At 42.6% G+C, this 16,466-nt stretch overlaps 1 protein-coding gene across 2 annotated transcripts; it reads left to right on the forward strand.

Moving 5' to 3' along the window:
- The first annotated feature begins 2,076 nt into the window (after positions 1–2,076).
- On the forward strand, positions 2,077–14,335 carry dnal4b (dynein, axonemal, light chain 4b). Of its 2 annotated transcripts, XM_084318100.1 has the most exons (5): positions 2,077–2,185; positions 4,121–4,205; positions 4,902–4,928; positions 8,352–8,435; positions 13,264–14,335. In XM_084318100.1, the coding sequence occupies exons 2-5, from the start codon at positions 4,134–4,136 to the stop codon at positions 13,426–13,428; spliced, it is 348 nt and encodes a 115-aa protein (XP_084174226.1). In that variant the 5' UTR covers positions 2,077–2,185; positions 4,121–4,133; the 3' UTR covers positions 13,429–14,335. The 2 variants fall into 2 exon arrangements, with proteins under 2 accessions (XP_084174226.1, XP_084174227.1); XM_084318101.1 differs by lacking the exon at positions 4,902–4,928.
- The last annotated feature ends 2,131 nt before the right edge of the window (positions 14,336–16,466 follow it).

Below are 16,466 nucleotides of genomic sequence, written 5' to 3' on the forward strand. Positions count from 1 at the left end.
ACGACCACCCGCATTTCATTTTTCTTTTTTTTTTTATATTTTTTGCACAAATCTCTCCAATATTCAAAACATCTCTTTCCACATCACCATATGCAACTTCCAAGATTTGCCTTTTTCTTTTTTGTAAGAACATACAAAACATGTAAAGGACTCATACAAATACATTAACAACTGACATGGAAAATAAAAAAGACTTACGAAAAAAAGAAAAATACTATACTATACATTGTGCGTATACATCCCTGATATATATACTTTGCATGTAGACCGATCTACCTGCGAGCAGGTATGTGCTGCATCCTCTATCGGGATGCCACCCTTCTCCATATTGCATGTGAGAGAAAGCGTCCCAGACACATGTAGGTGTGCATGATAGCATGCATGCATGTGTGTCTCCAACATATGTATGTGGGTACGTGTATCACGTAAGCATGTGTACATGCCTCACATGTGTGTGTGTGTGCATCTTCCAGGTATGCGACTGTACTCCTATCTCTTGTGTGTGTCTCGTATCCATGTGTGCCTCCGCCCCCTATGTGAGTGTATATCTCAGGTGTGCATATATATGTGCGTCTCAGCTACGTATGTGTGTGTCTCCTATGTACATGTATATCCCCCATATGTGTCAGTGAGAGCCTATACCTCAACTATGTGTATATGTAGGTGTGTGTATGCCTATTTCCTATAAGTGAGTATGTGCATGTATGTGTGCCCCTGACATGTATAACTTAGCCTTGTGCATATGAGTGTGTGTAAACCTATTATGTACACATACGAATATGTGTATCCTAGATACTTGTATGCGGCTAAACATGCGCATATGAGAGTGTGATAGAGACAGTGACCATTCCATAGATATACCATCCGGACATAAAATCCATGTACATACATATATAACACATTATAAAGTACAAGTACCATCAGATCAGATCCCCTTTTTCATATTCATCCTTGATATCATTGTAACCCCACCTTAATCATTTGTCCCCAGACCGTTCAGTCAGGTGTAGAAAACTGTCCCATAAACGTGTATGCAAATAAACAACTTGTGACAAATAAAACTCTTGACTTGACCACCAGCCTCTCTATCTAAATGTTATATTGTTAACTGTCTAGTTAGGCATTAACTGTGTTAATCTAAATGTTATATTGTTAACTGTCTAGTTAAGGCATTAACTGGGTTAATTAATCTAAATGTTATATTGTTAACTGTCTAGTTAAGGCATTAACTGGGTTAAGTGGGGAGTGCGTCATGGTACAGTTTCAGTAAGTGGGGAGTGTAAACAAGTTGAACGCGTCACGTGAAATAACGTTACGTGAATAAACATATAACGTTACAATGTACAGTTTCTGACAGCTGGCTGTGTTGTGAAATGTGCATAACGTTATGAATAAACCGCTAAGTCACGCGAAATAACGTTATAAACGCGAATCTGGTAGTATATTTATTTGTATCTTCTTGAGATGATAACATTACATCCGCATTTTACCGCATGGCGAGCTAAACCAATCAGAGAGGGGCTTCGCTCAACCAATCAAAGAGGGGGCTGCAGAAATGGAGCCCAACCAATCAGAGAGGCGTCTGCAGAACCTCAGCCATTGGGTGGGACCCAAATCACGTCACCAAAATCAGCCAATGGAAGCGAGGGGTTGCTATGTGCGGGGCTTGTATGTGCGGGGCTTGTAAGCGCTGGTCTGAACGGCTGCAGCTGGAAGCATCTCCCTCCACTGCGGCCGCTTGCTCCTTGGATTTCATTTGGGACGTGGGACGGCTCGGCTGCCGCTTGCCTGCCGCGTGGGGGCGGGGAGGGTCGCGGCCAATCAGAGAAAAGCTGAACACAAGTTGCTTGCCTTTAATATTCACGCCACCGCCTCGCCTCGCTGGCTCTTCGCGGCAGCGGGCGATAAGGGGGGCGTGCTAGCCGCGGTCACGTGGGCTTAGTGGCCAATCAGAGGAACCCGGAAACCGAACTGCGTTGTATTTGGCATAGACGCGTTTAGCGTCCAGTGTTGCCCCTCCAGTTGATTGACAAACTATGAACCAATGAGTAGGAGCAGGCGACGCGTGGGCGGGTGTTCTAAGTTAGGGCATCTCGTTTGTTGATGGTTGAAAATGACTCCCTAACAACCGGGCTGGAAGTGGAATAAACTTCGTTTTTGTTGAACACACGACGACGTTAAGGAGGTAACCTAGTACCGTTAGTATAGCAAAACTCGTTATTAAAGGCAGATCTAATTGGCAGATATTTGCATTCTATTTGATATTGAAAACACCAACTGGTAGGGTAACGTAGCTAGTGTCAGCTGGTTGCTAGCTAACGTTAGCTAAATAACTAATGAGATCTATCGTAGCTAGCTATCCATCTTCAGTGATGTCGCGTAAAGCTATTATGTTTCGCGTGAATCGAACACAGTGTGACGTTATGGCCCCAGCATTACATAAATAAACCAAGCGTGGCAGCGTTACCTGCCTTGCCCAAAATGTGCAACGAACTAGCTAGCAAACGTTAGCTAACGTATTCGAAAACAAACCAGCTAATATATCCACTCTATGTTGCCAGTTAGTTATTCTAACTAGGTAAAATGGCTCCGAGTTAAGTAATATTGAGTAAGTTATTGTTCGCCTAACGTCAATCTAGTAACACTAAGGGTTCAGAAGTGAACCCTATCTGCATCTGCACTATAGTGCCATAAATGTCATGATGTCATGTATGTTGTGTATGTCATAAATGTCACTATGAATTGAATGAATGAATGAATGAAAACTTTATTTAACAGATTGCAGAATGGGTACAATACAGTACGGCTCAATACACACAATTGTTAAGGGGATGCAGACCTGAGAAAGACGTTTGTCTTGTTTCCATCAGGGTCCCCCATTTTCAATTCATATAGACATTTATGACATACACAACATACATGACATTTATGGCATAGGGACATATAGGTATTTAGTGCTGATACATTTGTGACATAAACGGTATTCAAATATACAGTACTGTTACCCCTAGATCCTGACAGAGTATATACATATGATGGGGAGGGGACTGTACATTAGGAGGGGGTGGGTGGGTGGGAGAGAGATATACATACGGCGGGGAGGGAATATATACATGCGGTGGGGAGGAGACTGTCTATTGGGAGGTGGTGGGGGTTTTGGGCATTTACGGTGGCCAGTTTCGAATTGCAGCCTCCCGTAGGTGCTCTTTAAGAGCGGTTTTGAATGTGGGTAGGGATTCACATTCCTTTACAGCTTTGGGTAGGGCGTTCCACATTGATGTGGCATAATTGCGAAACGTATTTAGTCCCTTGTTTGAGCCGAATCTGGGTTTAACATGATTTGTTGAGCTTCCTCTGGTGTAGTGGTTGTGGTATTCACTGACCCCTTTGGGAAGTATTTTGACATGTACATGGGTACCTTAGTTGTATAGTGTATCTTGTAGACCAGGCCCATTGCAAGTTGCTGTACTCTGTCGTCTACTCTAAGCCATCCTAGGTTGTCAAAGTGGGCAGGGGTGAGGTGGGTTCTGGGGGTAAGGTCAAGTAGTAGTCTGACCAGTTTGTTTTGTGATGTTTGTAATTTTGTTTTAAGCGCCTTTGAGGTGCTTTGGTACCATGAGGTGCACGCATATTCGTAGTACCCTTGAATGAGTGCTCCTGCCAGAGTCTTCAGGGTATTCTTGTTTACCAGAGAGGAGATCCGGTACAAGAATCTAGTTCGTTGGTTGACTTTTTTTTATTACATTGGATGCCATTTTGTCACAGGAAAGATTTGCCTCTAGGATGGAACCCAGGTAGGTAATTTCGTCTTTCCTTGTGACAATATTGTCACCCACTGCAACTGAGAAGCCGTCGGTCTTGCTGAGTTTGTTATTTGAACCGAAGAGAATGGACTCTGTTTTGCCCATGTGTAATGATAGTTTGTTACGGGGGACCCTGATGTAAACAAGACAAACGTCTTTCTCTGGTCTGCATCCCCTTAACAATTGTGTGTATTGAGCCGTACTGTATTGTACCCATTCTGCAATCTGTTAAATAAAGTTTTCATTCATTCACTGTCGGGTCGGTGCTGGATCAAATGTAGCCAACACACAACAACTTGCACATTTGCCTTATGCAGGAGGTGAGGTGGGATGGCGGACACAGGAGAGAGCAAGAAAGATGAAGCCGACTACAAGAGGCTACACAACTTCCCTCTTATCAGGGTAAGTTAACGCAATAATACAACTTGTTGTGTGACACGGGGATGGAGACTGGAGCCATGACTACAATGTACTAACATCATGCAACAGACTGATATAGCAGTTAAAAGTTGTCGGACACCTCAGCAGTACATAAAGTAAAGTATACCCGATAACCCCAGTCATGTTGAAGTTTCAATGAGTTCTGTTTCCCCCCTTGTTTTTTTTTAATTTATTTTTTCAGTCTTGGTTGATTATAGAAGATAAAACAACTCATACAAGGGTGATACAATAATGAGTTCAGTTTAACATTATTTGTAAGTAAATACGTTGTATTAAGCTGTGTGTAACCAGTTGTGTGGTTGGCAACCTGTTGACTAGTAGAGTGGTTAGATAGCTTAAAATTACATTTACTTAGCAGTCTTACATTTTACTTAGCAGTCGACTCTTACCCCACCAACCTCTGCTATCTCCTATCCTGGGATGGTCTGTTGTCAACATCACCAAACCAGGCTCCTCATTCACCTCCATACATTTTTGGGGACCTAGTCTAAATATCATCCTTCTGAATTATAAACAAACTATACAGCAATATTATTCTATCTAATATATTTTTTTCTGTGTCAGAGGTACCTCCTAATGAACTAATGTTGCCATTTTTTCAAATGATCAGTATCTAAGTGTCAACTTTTCACAGAATGTTTGGAATCTTTGTTCCAGCATGGCTGCACATACATTCAAATCAAGGTAAAGTACACAGCATACTAGAACGAATTTACAGAATCTGCTTTTATTTAATTAAGCTTATCATTTTGTAAAGATGCCTCAGACGCCAAAACAAACCTTTGACTAAAATGTTTTTGTTTTATTGAAATCGGCACAGCAGGTTTATATATATAATATATATTTATTTATTTATAAAAAAAAATTAACTTCAGAACTATGTATGTACTATATTTAGACATCTCCCCAAAATAAATGGAAGTGTATGAAACACCTGGGAGGAATGGTGGTGTTGACAGGGACAGCAGTGGTTGCTAGCTTACGTCTAGATGGAGGTATGACTGCGAAAACCTTAATCAATTCTATGTGAAAAATCACTTTAAAGAGATAGTTAAGATTTTTGGGACCCTAGCCCTATTTCCTACTTACCAACTATGTTGTTGATCGGTAGAATCCTTTCTCTGTACAATCCACACTGTACCTCATGCTAGCTCCAGATAGTTAGCCACAAACCACTACAAAGTCAATGGGGTCGAGCTCCTGTCTGTACAAGCTGACTGAAGCTCACTGAAATCTACTCTGTGTGCTCTGTGAATTAAATGCCAGTGAGCTGCAGACAGCTCGTACAGAAAGGGGCTTGACCCCATTGACTTTGTACAGAAAGGGGCTTGACCCCATTGACTTTGCATTGGTTTGTGGCTAACTATCAGAGAAAGGACTCTACCGATCAACAACATCATTGCTAAGTAAGAACTAAGAAGTAGGGCTAGGGTTCCAAAAATAGCACCCAAGTTCAACACTGTTTGACCAACATTGTTACTCAGCTGAAAGAGTTGTACCCTTCCTGCTGACTTGTTGTACAGAACTTGTAAGTCGCTTTGGATAAAAGCGCTGGCTAAATAATAAAAAAAAGAGGAACTATCCCTTTAAGTCAGGGGTTTTCAAACGTTTTTATACCACAACCCCATTTTATTTGGGATTGTTTTTGGCGACCCCACACTTAATGTATCGTGTAATTTCAACGTGGAAGAATATCAAAATATAAGCACACGTTGTTGAACTTGATCATGCATATTTATTAGAAATTTTTATTATAGCACTATGTTATCAATACACATTTATAAAACGAGGCATATTTAGCCAAAATATGTTGCCAGAACATTAAAAATTATTTTTTTACTTGCCAATGCAAGTAAATGCTGTCACCTGCCCACGACCCCACTTTGGTTTGCGACCCGTAGTTTGAGACCCGTAGGATTCCACTGTTGACGACAAAAAAGTGACCAATTTACATTCATTGCCTATTGGGAGGAGCAAGGAGCAGGTGTAATCTCTTTATGTTGTTGCAAGACGTCACCCAAAAGAAAAGTGAACTAGTCTTCATCTCTTTTGCCTCTCTTGCCCCTCCCAAGAGCCAATCAGAGAGCGGACGTTCTGTCGCGTATAGAGCATCGGCGATGATTTCTGTACAATTTCTCTTCCATTCGAATTGATAGGCACACCCTCATTTCGCTGAATGTGAATGGAATGAGCAAGTTTCTCGTCAGCAGTGGTACATCTAGCTCTATTGCTCTATTTGTATGTATATACAAAGCTCTATAACAAACCGCCCCGGATTCTGAGGGTTAAGTCAAAAGTTGTCCTAACTAATTATTGCAAGTTTGCTTTGTGTTTTCAAAGGGATGAACAGATCAAATCAAATCAAATTAATTTGTATAGCCCGAGATCACATGAAATAGTCGCCATGGGCTGTACAAGTCTTCTTGTACAAGTCAAGAAGAAACATCACAATAGATCAAAAACCACTATAAAATCCAAATATGCTACCAGACTTTCCCCATTGAAGATTTGAAGATTAAGAGGAACAACTCACTTAAAAACCTAGCAATAGGGGAAAAAAGCACCACAGGCGGCGTGGAGGAGAGAAACCTCAGATGGGCTGTTCAAAGGGGATCCCCCAACAGGATGTCAGTGATAATATAGTGTTGCAATGGATGATAGATGGATGGAGAATAGAACAGGTGAATAACTGATATGAATGTATATATACATGTAATGAAACGCACATATATATATGCACATGGTAGTAGTAGTATCTAAGGTACATAAGAACATTTAATAAAAAAAATAATAGAGCTAAGAACAACAACAAAAAAGGCATCTAGGAAAACTGAGGGCGATGTAGAGTGGATCCATGGCACCTGTGGTAGTCGGAACCGGTTAGAGGAAGAATAGCCGCTGCCGTCGACGCTTTTTTTAACCACAGAAAAGCTCAAAGAGCCTGGACAAAGGTTGGTGGAGTGAAAAAACACAAGCTGCTGCTGAAATACAGTATGAAATTACCCTTTTTTCTCCAAGTCTCCTTTCAAATCCTCCAGCCGAGCAGTTACCGGTAATGGGCACCTTAATGAATTTCCCAGAAAAACACAGAAGAAGTCGCCATTGGGGCGGCTGGGTGGCGCAGCGGACATTGCGCTCGTCACCAACGCAAGAGACACCGGGTTCGACTCCGGCTGTCGGCGTTGCCTCCGGCTTGGGCCAGTCGTCATACTAACTCAATTGGCAGAGTTAGCGGGTGGAAGTCGATGGGTGGTAATCTGGACATTGTGGACAGCGACTCCTACAGGTCGGTTGGGGATGCCTGCACAGCAGAGACAGGAAATGGCGGGGGTAGTGTGAGCCTCCCACACGTTACACCTCGCCAATGAGAGTCCGCGCTGGCAGGTGAAAAGATGTGACAGGCTGCCTCCTCGTGTATCGGAGGGGACACGTGATGCAAGGCTTCTATCCTCCCTACAACCGGCCAGTGGGGGGCATATGCGAGCAACGTTCAAGACAGGGGAGGGGAGAATTGGCACAGTGGGTAATTGGGATGGGAGAAAAAGAGGAGAAAAAGTGGATAACATTACCAGAAATGAACTGCTTGGCTGTAGGATTTGAAAGGAGAATTCGGAGAGAAAGGGGTAATTTTTGGAAAATCTGGACATGTACTACATAAGACTTCAGATTTTCTGGGGAAATACTACTTCTGGACTACTAACTACTACAGAAAAACTTGAGTAACAAGCTTTTCTACAACTCAAGTTCAGACCTATGTTACTCTATTTCATTAGCACTAAAAGTGATCTTTCTTTATTGTATCATAAACTTCAGAATGTTATCTTTCAAAAGAGACCAGGCTTATGCATGTGCTATAAGTATAAAGTATAGTATTTTGGTTTGCAAAAAAGGTATGCAGTCCTCAAAAACGAAAGAAAAAAAATTGCCACTTTTCTGCCCACATGTTAAGAGTTATTGACTTAACCCTCAGAATCCATGGCGGTTTGTTACAGAGCTTTGTACAAACATACATACAGAGCTCAATAGAGCTAGACCCCAGCGTAATGTGTGCGTCTATAACAGAGAGTGAGATGGAGATGCAAAATATAACGTTTTTTTTCTCTTTAGCACACAGACATGGCAGAGGAAATGAGGGTTGAAACCATGGAGTTGTGCGTCACCGCCTGTGAGAAGTTTGCCACTAACAATGAGGTGTGTGTGTGTATGAGGAGTCTTTATGACTCAATGTAATTTCTTAGGGCTACACGTTAATAAAAAGGAGTCTCTGTGAAGTAGGATGACTTGAGTAATGCCCTTAAATTGACCTATTGTCCAATAGATATTAGGGGTGTAATGGTACGTGTATTTCATCCCGCGACTTCATGGTACAGACGTCATGGTTCGGTACATCCAGCCATACGACGAATATGTCTCATACCACACTAGGCGAAACTAGGGTTGCACATTTTACAAATTAATGCTCAATATCTTTACTTGACTTTACACTGGCTTACTTTGATCTTTAACGTTGAATATTTATTGCCAAATTTAGATGATTAATAAAACGTTGAAGCTTGACAAGAACAAATTAACAACCGCGCACCGTTTCTCCCCTCCTCCCCTCCCCATTTACTACAGGTGTCCCTGAAACAAAACCATGAATGAATGATATGTTTGTAACACAGCAGGGTCATTACAATAGGCTGAAAATGTTCAGCCCAATAATGTTAACCAATGGAAAGACGCACACACACCCACACCAACTTTCTCTCACAGACTTTCAGTCACAGCTGATCCGAGAAAAAAAATACTTAAAGCACTACATACTTTTCCCAGACTGATCATCTGAGCTCCTCTCCAGTCGAGCTGCTGCTGTGTTTAAATCCAAAATATTGATAAATCCTCTGCCATTGTTGTGTAACATGTCATCTCGTCTCTAGAGCCTTCTTTCTCTGCTTCACGTGAAGTTAAATCTACTCTAGAAGAGAAACTGAAACTTAAAAGCTACACCGTGGGGGGTGGGTGCGGTACGCAGGCACTAGGAAATTCATTTACTCAGTGGATGCCTGAACACAGAATGACACCGGTATCACTGACTACCGCGGCAAGCCTATGTGGAACTAAGTATAACTTAATAGAAAATAATTATTTGTAGTAATTATAATAATTAATATAATATATAATAATAATTACCAGCGAGCGGCCCAATGTGACCAGCAGCGCAGCGCGGCCCAGTGTGACCAGCAGCGCGGCCCAGTGTGAAGAACAGCAGCGCGGCCCAGGGTGAAGAACAGCAGCGCGGCCCAGTGTGAAGAACAGCAGCGCGGCCCAGGGTGAAGAACAGCAGCACGGCCCAATGTGAAGAACAGCAGCGCGGCCCAATGTGAAGAACAGCAGCGCGGCCCAGTGTGAAGAACAGCAGCGCGGCCCAGTGTGAAGAACAGCAGCGCGGCCCAGTGTGAAGAACAGCAGCGCGGCCCAGTGTGAAGAACAGCAGCGCGGCCCAGTGTGAAGAACAGCAGCGCGGCCCAGTGTGAAGAACAGCAGCGCGGCCCAATGTGAAGAACAGTGTGGACCAATGTGAAACGGGTGCAGCGGATGCGGAATATAAATAAACAAACGCATGCATTTTAAAATGAATTCAGAAAGCAAGCCTCTTTTTCAGATGTTTGGAAATGGGTCGTTGCTACAAAGTAATGTCTGCGTTTGAAATGCCCCCCTTGCCGCTAATTTCAGCTATAGAAAATGGGACCTTAGTGACTAATCCACTCTAAATTCAGCACCGGTGCGTTGGTTGCTCGCAGCAACAATCTTGAGGTGCAGCCGTATGATGTGGTTATTACTCCTATCCATGTAATTATCCCCCAAAGTTTTTCAACTTCTGTTTTGGCACAGCCTGCATATCCTGTGGCTCTTTTCCCTGTTCATTTTTTCCCTGTAGAGAGATATTTCATTTGAGTACAACTTGTCAAACATCAGCAGTCTTACCTATATCTAAAGTAATTTACAAGGAAGCTGGCGACCACTGCTGTCCCTGTCATCCGCTGTCAACACCACCATTCCTGTTGTCAGGCGTGAAATATAGGTGTCAAGCTCCTCATTCACTTCCATTCATTATGAAGACTCAAGTCTAAATAGCATATTATGTAAGGGATAATGTATGGCTACTAGGGGTGGGACGATACATCGATCCAGATCGATACATCGATGTAATTATCAACAATCGAATCGGATCGATGCGATGTAATAAGATCGATTCATATCGATACTCTTATTTTGAAAATCCTGTGGCGAGTCTCATATCCGCCCAAGAACAACAGCAGTAGCTCCGTGTGTGTAGATGTTACAGCATAGCATTCTCCCTTTCTGTGTGTGTGTGTGCGCGCGCGTCTTTGGAAAGACCAGATGAGGTCAGAGGAGTTTGATGTTTAAATGTTATTTAAACATAAACAATATAATACATAATAAATGTAGGCCTATACATGATCATGCAACATCAACAAATTGTTGTAGGAACGGTTTGGGAGAGGGAGGTTGTGAGTTTTGAGTTCCAAAAAATGTAGCTTAAAGTTTAAAGCTCAATATATAAAAACGTGGCACTTTACAGTGAACAGGAGGTCTATTTGTATTAAAAACAATAGATTGATTTTCCTTTAAATGTCTGGAAGAGCTCAAAAATACAAATGTCAAATGATATTTTCATTACCTTTTTTTTGTTGATCTAAATGTTACCGATTGTGTTAAATGGGCATATGATATCATCTCATATCGATCGCAGGCACCTGAATCTAATCGTATCGTATTGTATCGTGAGAGACTGTGATATCGGCAAATATCGTATCGTTGTCCAAAGAATCGATATCGTATCATGATGAAACTGGTGATTCCCACCCCTAGTGGCTACGAGGTCATTGTCGCAAAATAATTGACCGACACGGAGTTTAAAATACCGAGGCGCCGCGCCGAGGTGTTTTAAACGTAGTGAAGGTCAATTATTTTGCGACAATGACCGAGTAGGCTATACATTATCCCGCTTATTACATGGCTAACTTACTAACAATATACCTAATTAATTTGACAAATCGCAGTTGTTCTGTGGCTCTGTCAGCCCAAATAAAGTGATTATTATTATCGCGGGCAGCCTCTGTTCTGGCTCCGCTGACACTCCGCTGTCAGTGCAGCGCGGCAGGTGTGTCTGATTTGCTGCACTGATGTGGGCTTGATTGCCAACAGCTGCGCACTGCGGTCATTATTGAAAAAACAACGGTCATTATTGAAAAATAATGACCGCTGTCGGGGGGCTGTTGACCAATCACAAGCAAGCATTTCGGCGAATGTGAAAACGCCATGTAATAAACAGCAATATCATTCTGTGTAATCTATTTTTCTGTGTCAAAGGTACTTGTTGCCATTTTCAAATCATCAGTAAAGGAACTATTTCTCACTTGATGTGTAGCTTGACCAACAGTCACCTTTTCACAGAATGTTTAGAATCCTTCCTCCAGCAAGGCAGCAGGTAACCATGGGTAACCACTCCCCAAGCATTCCATGCAAGTCAAAGGTACACTCAAACCTACAACAAATCGCATCAAATGCCAAAAAAAACGCATACCATTGAATCAGAACTGTCTAGTGAAATCTGCACAACAGTAGTTTGTTTATACTTTAGATCGAGGTGAGACTGCTGAAACTCACATTTTTAATTAGGCAATGCACTACTATCGGTCACTGAGATGAATGAGGAAAAAGTCAACAAATACCCTCCGATCGGCTTCATTAAATGCTAAAAATGTTGGGGTAATTTCGGTGTGATTTCTTTCTGTGTGATTTTGGTGTGATTGCTTTCTCACTTCAGTCAAACTATGCCAGGGTTTGCTTGGAAGCAGGCAGAGACCATGACCAGAGTGTAGTTTCATTAGCACATCGACAACAAACTGAACGGGTCAAAACACGCAGAGGCACTGTACAAGAAGGGCCAGAGCCGACTCTACTTGAACCTCAGAAGGCTGAGATCCTTCAATGTCTGTACAAGGATGTTGAGGATGTTCTATGAGTCGGTGGTGGCGGGCGCCTTGTACGCTGTGACCTGCTGGGGCAGCGGACTGAGAGCAGGGGACACAACCAGGCTGGATAAGCTGGTCAGGAAGGCCAGTAGCGTGGTTGGGGTGGAGCTGGACTCTCTAGCGAGGGTGGCGGAGAGGAGGAGCCTTGCTAAGCTCCAGGCCATCAGGGAAAACCCCTCCCACCCACTATACACAGACTTGGCTGACAGGAGGAGCATGTTCAGTGCTAGGCTCACACTACCCAAATGCAGCACTGAACGGCACAGGAAGTCCTTCATTCCAACAGCCATCAGACTATACAATGCATCACTGTGCCTCACTGCATCACTGAGCACAGAGCGGCAGCTCAATAGTGGCAGGAGGTAGCGACTAGCGGCCTCCAGGCTCCACAACAGGGGGCAGCGACTGCTGCCAGATATTGACCTAGGACTAATAGGAACCCAAGGAGGACAATAACACTACCTGATGCATACTGCACCTTATGTGACACTGTGAATACTGTGAATATATATTTCAGTTAGTTAGATAGTTAATTATATTGACCAATTTGTTTACACTGCTTGTGTTGTTTTTACTACCTGTACCCCCCCCCCTTCCCCCATGCTCAGTATATTTTTACTGTATTTATTTACTGTATATTTTATTCCATTTTTATTCTATTTACTCTACTCTTATCCTAGGCAACTTGATTTGATTTGTGTTATTATTCTAATTCGTGCCTTTCCTGTCTAAATGTTGAAATGTTGAGCGATTTGCAGTGTCAAATTTCCCACGGGATAATACAAGTAATTCTATTCTATTCTATTCTATTCTAGTGTGTTTACTGTTTACATGACAATTTGGTGCACAGAACCAAATGAGTGAGTTGGGCTATTCTGGCTATTGCAAAAGGTGGAATTGTTGGTGTTGTGCTGGCATGCTCCATTGTGACTTGTTGGTGTGAGGTCATTAAAGTCTTTTGTGTCTCCTATGTCAAGAGTGCAGCGAAGATGATCAAGGAGTCGATGGACAAGAAGTTTGGCAGCTCTTGGCACGTGGTGATCGGCGAGGGATTCGGTTTCGAGGTCACGCACGAGGTCAAGAACCTGCTCTACATGTTCTTCGGAGGGAGCCTGGCTGTGTGTGTATGGAAGTGTTCCTAGCAACCCCTCGCTCCGCCCCTCACACTCTTCCTCCGCCCCTCACACTCGTCCTTAATGCCTGACACTTCCTCCGCCCCTCACACTCTTCCTCCGCCCCTCACACTCTTCCTCCACCCCTCACACCCTTCCTCCGCCCCTGGCACTCTTCCTCCGCCCCTCACACTCTTCCTCCGCCCCTCACACTCTTCCTCCGCCCCTCACACTCTTCCTCCGCCCTCACACTCTTGCTCCGCCCCTCACACTCTTCCTGCACCCCTCACACTCTTCCTCCATGCCTGACACTCTTCCTCCACCCCTGACACCCTCTTCTTTTCCGCCCATCCTCCACTCAGTGCCGTGTCCCCTGCCTTTGTCATTTGTGAGCATGAACTCACCTTCTACAACAATGCAGCCAGGGTCTCCCATGTCCTTTATCCTAATTTCTCTGCAGGGATTGTGTGTGTGTGTGTCTGTGTGTATGTATTTGTATATGTGTGTGCTGGACACACACAGTTTGTGGAAAACAGTGCATTATCACTCCCCTGCGGTCAGGTTTTGTGCAACAGTGAAATGCCATACCACCTGTACCTCTCTCTCTCTTTCATGCACACACTCACTCACTCCCTCCCTTTTCTTTTCCTCTTTAGTCTAAGAATATTTTTTATATTTTATACGTGTAAATATTTTGATGCAACTTGAAGAAGAAGAAGGGAAAAAAAAGTTTTTAAAAAGACCAACGTCTTATTATGAAGGGCTTCTAACACCTGGGAGCCTTGCAACACTAAACAAGATTTTACTTTTTCCTCTGTGAAAAAGTGTTTGTATTATTCCCTAATAATATCAGCCCAATGGATGATATTAGCAATGTGATCAGTTTTTATGTTGACGCCAGTTTTAATTATCCAATGGAAAGGACCTGTATGTGTGAACTGACCTGATTGTAAAATAAAATTTGAATTGTAATGCAAAGGTCAACTTGTATTCCTCTCTCTGTCATACTAATAGGGAATAGGGCAGGGGGATGAGAAGATGGACCATTTGGACCACTTGTTTGGTACTTGTGTTTTTCTCTTTATACATTTTTTATTTGATTTATTTATTTTTATTTAATCTTTATTTAACCAGGCAGGTCAATTAAGAACAAATTCTTATTTACAATGACGGCCTGGCGAGAGGACAAAAGGGCCTTTTGAAGGGTAACGGGGAAAGGGGACAGAAAATGTACTACAATAGAAAAGAGAATGATGATGCATACATCACAGAGCTAAGGGAAATCATTCAAACACATCAAGCCAATGTCCAAATAAAAATACAAGGTCTAATACATGAAGCAAAACAGACAAATTACAGTTAAAAGTAAAAACAGTTACAGGTGTGTGTGTGTGTGTGTGTAAACAACTCTACCATATAGTCCTTAAAAGTAGTGGGGGCGATCAATTTGTCCATTTTCAAAGTATTTTCTATCTCGTTCCAACTGCTCGGAGCAGCAAATTGGAAGAAGAATAAATATTATGGTTACCTGCCCCCTATTCCATCATGTAATATAAGTATTACATGATGGTCGTCATACAACCTAATTTACACAAAATAATAATTCATTCCATATACAAAGAAACAAACAATCCACAGATTAAACAATTATAATTATAAAGAAGAAAAAATATCTCACTATTCCGATTCACACTATTACATCCCTTAAAGGGGAACTCCAACATTTTGGGAAATTAGCTTATTTAACATCTTCCCTGGAGTTAGACAAGAAGATACATACCTTTTTTGTCTCTGTGCGTGCATTTTAGCTTTGGGAATAGACGCTCCGTTAGCATAGCTTAGCTTCATCACTGGAAGTGAGGCAGGACAGTAGCCTTACAGTGCCTTACAGTGTATTGCAAGGTCTGACATTGACCAAACTTGATATGCATGACCTTGGTGGGCTCTAGGTCAACTCCTGAAAAGGAGGTCAATGTCAGACCTTGCAATCAAAAGTTAGGGGGCGCACTGAAATTATGGCAAGGGTTATTAGCCCCCTAACTTTTGATTGCAAAGTCTGACATTGACCCCCTTTTCAGGAGTTGACCTAGAGCCCACCAAGGTCATGCATATCAAGTTTGGTCAATGTCAGACCTTGCAATACACTGTAAGGCACTGTAAGGCTACTGTCCTGCCTCACTTCCAGTGATGAAGCTAAGCTATGCTAACGGAGCGTCTATTCCCAAAGCTAAAATGCACGCACAGAGACGAAAAAGGTATGTATCTTCTTGTCTAACTCCAGGGAAGATGTTAAATAAGCTAATTTCCCAAAATGTTGGAGTTCCCCTTTAAGCTCGCTATGGAGAGAATTCCACAACTTTACACCAATAACTGAAGGACACATCTGTTTAAGTGTGGTACATGCAAACTGATGTTTAACATTGAATTTCCTCCTACTAAACTCACTTTCTAAATGAAAAAGATTTTGTAATTTTTCTGGCAGTATCTTATTTCTTGCCCTAAACATAATTAACACTGTTTGAAACTTAACCATGTCTTCAAGTTTGTTAACTTGGAAGTGGTTAACACAGGGAACATCTAGCGAGATTTGCGAGATATGATGAGCAGCTCTGGTGTTCTAGAGATATGGTGAGCATCTCTGGTGTTCTAGAGATATGGTGAGCAGCTCTGGTGTTCTAGAGATATGGTGAGCAGTTTGGTGTTCTAGAGATATGATGAGCAGCTCTGGTGTTCTAGAGATATGATGAGCAGCTCTGGTGTTCTAGAGATATGATGAGCAGCTCTGGTGTTCTAGAGATATGGTGAGCAGCTCTGGTGTTCTAGAGATATGGTGAGCAGCTCTGGTGTTCTAGAGATATGGTGAGCAGCTCTGGTGTTCTAGAGATATGGTGAGCATCTCTGGTGTTATAGAGATATGGTGAGCAGCTCTGGTGTTCTAGAGATATGGTGAGCAGCTCTGGTGTTCTAGAGATATGGTGAGCAGCTCTGGTGTTCTAGAGATATGGTGAGCAGCTCTGGTGTTCTAGAGATATGGTGAGCAGCTCTGGTGTTCTAGAGATATGGTGAGC

Source organism: Notolepis coatsorum, assembly GCF_963971535.1.
Source record: "Notolepis coatsorum genome assembly, chromosome: 7".
NCBI lineage: Eukaryota > Metazoa > Chordata > Actinopteri > Aulopiformes > Paralepididae > Notolepis > Notolepis coatsorum.

What these genes read in the sequence shown, in the direction of transcription:
- dnal4b (XM_084318100.1), top strand. Translation starts at nt 4,134, where the DNA reads ATGGCGGACACAGGAGAGAGCAAGAAAGATGAAGCCGACTACAAGAGG. An exon ending in ACAACTTCCCTCTTATCAGG is followed by an intron (nt 4,206 to 4,901) that starts GTAAGTTAACGC and finishes TCTTTGTTCCAG; the next exon opens with CATGGCTGCACATACATTCA. An exon ending in GCACATACATTCAAATCAAG is followed by an intron (nt 4,929 to 8,351) that starts GTAAAGTACACA and finishes TTTTCTCTTTAG; the next exon opens with CACACAGACATGGCAGAGGA.